The sequence below is a fragment of the Moschus berezovskii genome, chromosome 1 (genome assembly GCF_049115385.1).
Source record: "Moschus berezovskii isolate FMDL1 chromosome 1, NW_MosBer_1.0, whole genome shotgun sequence".
In the NCBI taxonomy this organism is placed as follows: Eukaryota; Metazoa; Chordata; class Mammalia; order Artiodactyla; family Moschidae; genus Moschus; species Moschus berezovskii.
This window is the reverse complement of record NC_142460.1, coordinates 88035916-88044385: the sequence shown is the minus strand read 5'-3', so window position 1 is coordinate 88044385 and position 8470 is coordinate 88035916. Positions and strand designations below refer to the sequence as shown.

Here is an 8470-nt window from a genome sequence, read left to right as displayed (position 1 = left end):
ACTAAGTCAGAATACTAAGAATACTAAGTCAGATTTCCTCTAATGTGTATGGGATTTGCAAGGTCTTCTCATTGCAGTGGCTCGTTTTGTTGCAGAACACGGGCTCTAGGGCATTCAGGCTTCAGTAGTTGTGGCATGTGGGCTCAGTAGTTGCAGCTCCCGGGCTCAATAGTTGCAGCGTATGGGTTTAGTTGCTCCGAGGCATGTGAGATCTTCCCAAACCAGCATCGAACCCATGTCTCCTACATTGGCAGGCAGATTCTTTATCACTGAGTCACCAGGGAAGCCCTCAAATATATATCTTAAAGTCATATTTTCCAAATGGATGTTGCTGGTTGTACAAGCACAAGTGACATGAATATATTGACCTTGTTTCCAGCAACATTTCTTGCTAGTCCTTATAAATAATTTACAAATCTCTTCAATGTTCTGTGCAGATAATCATAAAACTGTGAATAACAACATCGTTATTCTTCATTTTCAGGCTTTTACTTTTTATTTTCTCACTATACTAGTTATGCATGCATGCATACTCAGTTGCTTCAGTCGTGTCTGACTCTTTGTGACCTTATGGGCTCCTCTGTCCATGGGATTCTCTAGGCAAGAATACTGGAGTGGGTTGCTGTGCTCTCTTCCAGGGGATCTTCCCAACTCAGGGATCTACCTCGCGTCTCCTGCATTGCTGGCAGATTCTCTACCGCTGAGCCACCAAGGAAGCTCCATACTAGTTTAAATATCCTGTAAAATGTTGAATAGGAGTGGTAATAATAAATGTTATTTGTTCTCAAACTCCTTTCACTAGATTGTACCACATCCTGCTTTTAGTCCTACTCCAAGATAAACTGCCTTGTTATATCCCACTAATCCAGAAGATTTCTCAGTCTCTACTAGCCCAGACCTCCCTATACAGGTATGCAGCTTCTAGTAACTTCATCTAATCAATCACACTTAATAAAGATGTCCAACCATCCACAGGAGTTTCATTTGGATGGTCGACTATTCTCTAGGGTGCAATGTGTCTGAAGTGACTCAAAATTTTCTATATATCTATGTTCTTTAAAGGCATCACTGTCCACCTAGGCTCAACAGTCAGAAACATTCTTCTCTCAATTTCCACATCTAATTTATTAGCAATTTTGTCAATTCTATATTCTAAATATTTGCCAAAGTATTCTCTCCTCTCCATTCCCAACACTAATGACTGGTTTAAGCCCTCATTGACTATAGTAACAGTTTCATAACTGGTCTCCCTGCCTTTCAGCTCAATTTTCACCTACCGTTCTTTTTACTGCTGCCAAGTTTCTTCCTAAAGATAAACTTTAGAAAGTCTGATCATGACTCTCCCAGCTTGAAACCCTTCACTGTCTTCCCAGTGTCTATTACATGAAGTCTTAGTTCTCCAGCTGGTCATGCAAGGCCTTTTATTTACCCTGGCTAGCTCTCTAACATACTTTCCTACACTCCCCCACCTTGTTTTATAGTCTAGCAGAACTCAAGTGCTTATAATTAAGCTATGCTATTTCCTGGTCCCATGATTCTTGACATGCTAATTCCTCTGCTTGGATTACTCTGGCAAAATTTTATTTGTTTTCAAACCCAGATTACATGTCACATCCTCCAGAAACTATGGATCAACAGCTCAACAAATATTTATTGAGCACTACCTATATGTTAGGTGCTATGCTATATGCTTGGCATATAAAATGAATGACACACTCCAAATGGTACAACATTAGTTAGCAACTTTCTTTTCTTGCCATCCTTTAGCTTTAACTGTCTGAAGCATAATTTTTGTTTACATGTTCTTTTCTTTTCTCTTTTCTTAATAAATATGCACATAGATATATAAATACGACAATATTTTCAAACACAGAGGCATATGCACATATGGACTCAGTATTCAGAATAGTCATGGATACAGTTTCAACTCAAAAGTACATTTATACATGGTGGGATCATAAGCTCAGTATTTTGTTTTAGAGCCTGGACACAAAGAAGCACAGTATGGCTAGAGTAGTAATTAAGGGTGTGTGTGTTCTTGCCTGGAGAATCCCAGGGACGGGGGAGCCTGGTGGGCTTCCGTCTATGGGGTCACACAGAGTCGGACACGACTGAGGTGACTTAGCAGCAGCAGCAGCTCTGAAGATAGGTTGTGTAAGTTTGCATCTCAGCTCTGTTACTGAGATGATATATCCTAGGTAAATAATTGTATCTTTGTGCCTCAAGTTTCTCAGCTATAAAGTGGGGACAATGATAGTCTTTGCCACATAGTATAGTTGAAAGAATTATTGAAGTTAAAATGAAAAGTGCTTAGAATACTGCCTAGCACAATGTAAGTGTTTAATAAATAGTAGTTATTATTATTTTGCAGATGAGGACACTTTTGTCTCAGTCACTATCAGCAGGTCAAGTGATTTGTTATTTCTATATCTAGCCATGAAAGAACTATTTATTGTTCTGAGACAAACATATACTCTTATCTAATCTTTATTGAATGAGTGGCACATGGTGGCAAAATCATTGGCCCAGGAGAGCTCATGGCAGTGGAATAGAATTTTTATTTGGAGCTAAATAATTTAAGTGGAAAGAAACTATTCTTTCCACATAGAGTCAACTATACACACTGAGACAAAAGTAAGAGAGAGTGTATGGTGGTATAATAGCTAAGATCACAAGGTCTGGAATCAGACTGCCTCACTGAAACTCAAAATTCCACCACTTAACCAGCTTTGTCACCTTGGGCAAGTTACTTCTTTGTATCTCAGCTTCCACATCTGTAAAATGGGATTAATAATAAGTTTCTATTTCATACAGTTATTGTGAGAATTTAATGAGATAATCCATGTAAAGCACTTAGGACATTACTTGGTACATAATATTTAACAAGTGGTGAAGAAAAAAAGATACACCATAGTAGACCAAGGATCATATAAAGTTAACTTAAGTGTTCACTCCAAGGGAAGCAATGGAGATAGATGTTCAGTTGACCAAGTGATTCCCAAGAGAGAACAAGGAAATTTTCTAATTCTACTGCATTTGGCATAACTTTTGTTAAAGGTGTTTTTTTTTTTTTGTTATTCCTATGGATATACATACATTCCTATGTATCCCCCACTTATGTTTGGATTAGACCATCAGGCTTTCCCAAAACACAGTCCATGGGACATCTGTCCTAAGATATATATGAGAAAAAAGGTTTTATGGTTGAACAATGCTGGGAAATACTGTGTGACATATTCCCTTGGATGTTCAAATGTGTAGTAGCAACCCTAAGGGTTTGACGGGTCCTGAAAAAAATGTTTCATTTAGCTTAATCCAGCATTTCTTAAATATAGTTGATCAAAGAGCCCTTTCCCCCCATATACTATTTATTAACATTCCATGGAACTTCTGTTCCATGGAATAAATATGGAGAAATGCTGACTTCAATGAGTATCAAAATGACCTTAATACCAAAGCAAGAGCTAAGCGAGGTAGGTTTAAGAAGAAGAGGGCTCATATGTTTTTAGAGTGGAATTGAAAATTTCCCTAGAACAATTCTCTAAGCCAGGAGACACACAAATCCTTCAGGGTCACAAAGAGCAAAACACACACAGTGTTCCTGGGAGCATGTACAGGGTACCTGGGAGGTGGTGGGGAGAATCCCTCACTCACATTGTATTCTGCTGCTCCTGATATTCTGGGATCCCACTGTGGGCTTCTAAACATCCTGTCCTATCTGCCTTTAGCCATGCACTTCCTGATTTTACTTCCTACTTTATAGAAGAGAAAAGGCTACAAGAAAAACATTTAAAGTGGAAAGGCCCTATTGGGGAACCAGAGGCCAGACCCAGGAGTAGAGGGGAAGGAGGAGAGTTGGAGAGAAGAGATTGGGTTGAAACCTCCAATCGGATTCAGGATAAAGATGCTCCTCTGGGTGGAGGAAAGAGGAGGGACTCCAGTAGTGCCAGGAGAAGAGGAACCTTCCCAGCAAAGTAAAACATGAGATATACTTTAGGAGAAATAATATTGACTTCTAAGGTTGGTGAGCTGAAGGGCAGTTCCCTGAGGGCAGAAGCCATCTGTAGTGGTAGTGTTAGTCACTTGGTCGTGTTTGACTCTTTGCAATCCCGTGGCCTGCCAGGTTCCTCTGTCCATGGAATTTTCCAGGCAAGAATCCTGGAAGGGGTTGCCATTCCCTTCTCCAGGGGATCTTCCTAATCCAGGGATGGAACCTGGGTCTTGTGTATTGCAGGCAGATTCTTTACAGTCTGAGCTACCAGGGAAGCCCAGAAACCATGTTTAACAGATCTTTATAACAATTTTCTTCAGGTAAAAGGTGGTGGCTAGCAGAACGGATGGAGAAGGCAATGGCAAGCCACTCCAGTGTTCTTGCCTGGAGAATCCCAGGGAAGGGGGAGCCTGGTGGGCTTCCGTCTATGGGGTCACACAGAGTCGGACACGACTGAATTGACTTAGCAGCAGCAGCAGCAGCATAACGGAGAATTGTGTTCTTTACATAATGAGGAGCACAGCGAGAAATCCCCAATAAAGGAGAGGTGTATAAAATGGCTGTCTATTTGTATTGGCCAATGTTTATTTTACTTTCCAAATTAATGTCACTGGTTGGCTGCTTCCTGAAGGCAAGCTGCCTTTCTCTCTGTTTTGCTTTATCCCTACACGTGGTTTCCTACCAGGGAAGGAGAGGCTGGGATTACATCCTAAGTGGCCTGATGCAAAGAGGCTTAGAATCCGTGGCTGAGGTCTGCAAGGGGCTGCTGAGCTGCATGCAGGATGGCAAATAATAAAAAGGACTAAACCAATATTAACGATGCCTAACTATGGGTGGTGGGAGCAGGATTATTTTCATACTTCCATTAATTCTTATTTTTCTAACTTTTCTATCATGAACATCCTTTTCTTTTGCAGCTTGGAAGATTAAGTCTATTTCTCTAGTTCATACCCCGCATCTTTATTTCGAGAAAATCTGAACAATCATTGCAGGTAAACTTGCTATAAGTGTGGTTTTAGTGCGGAAAAAAAGAATTTCCCAAGCATGTATGAGTGAATGGAAACATACGGCAGGAAATATTCCCTAAAAAGTTATATCCACAGAATTTTACAAACAGAGGGGGAGAAATTTGCTAGGCGTGAGATTTCCCGAGAACTTCTGGAAAATATGGTAACAGACTCCGTAGACAAAGCGGAGAGTGGCAGGAAACGCTGTTTCACTGAGGAGAATCACCTGGCAGTCTGCCTGGGGGCGGAGGCAGGTATGAAAGGTGGCCGCGGGCTGGGGCCGGGGGCGGAGCAGGAAGCCCGGCGCTAGGAGCGGGAGGCGGAGCCGCGAGGAGCGCCCCAGGTGGGCAGGAGGCGGCGGTACCTGCCGGGAGCCCAGGGTCGGTGCACCGGCCGCGCTGCGCCGAGTAAGGGCAAAGTGGAGGGATTCCTTGGAGAAGTGGTGCGTCGTGGACGGGTCGCTGATGAAGAAAGACACAGTGTCCCCGCAGTCCCTGAGCTGAAAGGGGCGGGAAAGCGCCGGCATGGGCTCCGAGCTGCCCGCACCTTGGCTACTGCTCTTCACCTGGCTCCCAACAGGTGAGCCGTAGGAAAATGGGTCCTAGCCAGGCAGAAGGAGAGAGGAAGCCATTGTTGCCTGGCCTAGCAGAGTTGGCCTCAGGCGGACAGTGGAGGCCTGGGCCGCGCTCTGGTGGCACTTGGCACGGGCGCCAGGATGTGCGGAGACTGGATCGAGTTTCTGCCTGTGGGAACCTGTTTTCTTTTATTAGCTTAGGCCTTTAGGAAACAGGTGGCAACTAAGGAAGAAACTCAGAGCCTCTGGCCCCCTCCTGCTCTCTAGGCACTTCTTGGTCTCTAAAGTCGGATTGATAGAGGCAGAAACGCCACTCTTTCAATTCCTAGTTACTTTTTCCTTTCATCTGATACTTGCCATAGGTTTTAGATACGGTGACAACCATATTGGCTCAGAAATAACACTTATTTCTTTCCTGAGAGGTATATGTATCCTCAGTATATGATGGAAAGTTCGATATGATTCAGGATCTATTAATATTTTATAGGATCACAACAGAGGTTCTTTGCTAACGGTGTTCAGTGTCACTTTTCTACTTTGTATCCACTCACTTCCCTAACTTTACCCCGTGATCATTGTCTCCCCATCAAGTGCTCATCCATCCATACCATCTTTCATTTCCTTAACCTCCAGGCCAATCCTCTGCGCTTTGAAAGCATGGTTTTGTGTGTCTCAGCGTATCAGTTGGGGAAATGGCAGGCCGTGATCTGCATGAGTGAAATCAGGTGGGAAGAGAGAGCATAGTGAAAGAATGTGTAGGTTCTTTCAGCCCTTTTCAATTGAGATGTAGGTGTGACCTTGCAAACCAGAACCTGAGTTCCCTTGGAAGTTCTGCCCTATTCTATTTCATTTTACCTTTTTTACTTCCCTCTTTTAGGACTAGCTACCCTCTCACCTCTTAGTAGGAGGTCAGCTCAGTTTGCTCACAGACCAGTTTGAGTCTTGTATTTCTCTGCGGGTAAAGATGTAATGTGAAGGTACAGGAAGAATTCTGTTTTTACAAGCTTGAGAGGACATGAAGATAGCTCAGATGTAATCAGATCTCATTCAGACAAGATTCTATAATTCTTTTTAAGCTTAATGCTGAGAATGAAAGGGAGGGAGAGTTGCAAAAGGCTAGAAAACTGTTATCCCTAAGGTCTTTTGGCTTACCACATTTTCTGTAGGATGTGGGTCCTATAAATTGTCTGAAGCTGAGGAGGATGAATGTTGGACGCTCGACTAGGAACTGGACTAAACTGAACCGGCATGGAAGTGCCCGAAATTCCACCAGAGCAGTCACCAGCTTAGACTGTGAAAACAAATCCGTTCTCTCCTGTGTCTCACATGTTTAGCTCAAACTCCATAGCAGCTAGGGATTTCTGAAGCTGCTTGAGCTATCTTTTTAGGAAAGTTGAAGTCTATTCTCACTCTGGCCCTGGGCACGCCATCCCCAGAATTAGGGCTTGTAGCCAGCAGTCATTTAGGAAAAAAGAATAAGGAAAGAAGCTGTACAGATAAAAATCCCATTAAGGTATAAACCTCAATCCTTAAATCACCAGCATATTTTAAAAGCTGTTCTGTTTTTGTGAGGAATATTGAACACTGAACATTTTTCAAATACAATGACCATAACCAAAGGGTATATTCTTAAAGTAAACAAATTGCTAAACAAAGTTTTCGGAAAGTAGAGCTCCAAGTGTTCATGAACCAGCCATGCTGTGTGAGTAGCCAGGATGCTAGGGTGGTCAAATAATACAGACTGCCGTGTTTGCCTGGTATTCATTAAATGGAAGTCTGCCTGCCTGACATATTTTAAAACCAGAGAACGCTAAACACGGAAAAGTTCTAAGTCCAGAAGAAATATAGTTTGCATTGTGACATGTACACACATATATGAGATTTATAAAATAGGAACAAGAGGTATACACACAAAAAAACAGTCACCATGTTGGATTAAAAGTATCAAGTTAACAATAAATACTGCTTTAATAACATTTAAATTCATAGAAAGTAATCCCCAAATTAGTGGCATTAAATAGAAAAATCCAGTAAGTTGATTTTTTTCAAGATCCACTGCAAACTGAGGTATGAACTTTGGAAAACCCTGCACTAGAATGTATTCATTTTGGTCTATCACCTTTTTGTCTTCTGTTTCTAAAGAAGAGGCAACCCAGCCCTCTGATTAGCATCCAAGTTTCTGCAGTTGCAAAGTGTGGGTCAGTAATGAGATTATGTCAGATGTGGGTACACTGGCTAGTCAGTGTGGCTTGGACCTCTGACGAAGCCTCTGAGGTCAGGAAGTCCTGTGAAGTTACCATAGTCATTATGTTGGGAGCTGTGGTGAGATCAGAGGGTTTGTGTGTGTAATTCTCCAAACTTTTTTTCTTTAAAAAGGAAGAAATTTTTATCACACAAGTAATAATTGCTTTGTGCTGTGATTCATGGTGTCGCAGAGAGTCGGACACGACTGAGTGACTGAACTGAACTGAATATTTGCTTCTTAAAACAGACTATTAAGATAAGGCTAAATTAAGTTCCTGCAGCCCTTTTCATTAATGGCTAATTGCACTTGTTACCATCATCCAACGTCAAAGTTTATTTCTGGAATGAAAAGTTAGTTTTTTCCCCAGATTCTAAAAGGTGGTGTGTCATTTGTGCTTTTGTGAATTTTTAAAAAGATCTTAGAGGGGTGTTAACTTCTAGATCCATGTAGCTATCAACTTGTGTTACCATTCTTTGGGAAATCAGACAGCTGACTTCTAAAGAACAAGATTCTTAGCATCTAAACCAGTAGCTCTCCTTTGGTGGTGGTTGTGAAGGTTGGAATCATACTGAAGACCTAATATACCTTGTGAACTTGCTCAGTCGTGTCTGACTCTTTGCAACCCCATGGACTATATAGCCTGCCAGCCTCCT

The 8470-nt window shown here is 42.0% G+C and overlaps 1 protein-coding gene across 2 annotated transcripts in view; it reads left to right on the top strand.

The window, feature by feature from the left end:
• Positions 1 to 5324: 5324 nt before the first annotated feature.
• ILDR1 (immunoglobulin like domain containing receptor 1) overlaps positions 5325 to 8470 on the top strand; it is a 32950-nt gene continuing 29804 nt past the window's right edge. For both annotated transcript variants that reach the window (XM_055393447.2, XM_055393307.2), the window contains exon 1: positions 5325 to 5577. In XM_055393447.2, the coding sequence (XP_055249422.2) occupies positions 5523 to 5577 (55 nt within the window). In that variant the 5' untranslated portion in view covers positions 5325 to 5522. The remainder of the gene's footprint in view (positions 5578 to 8470) is intronic.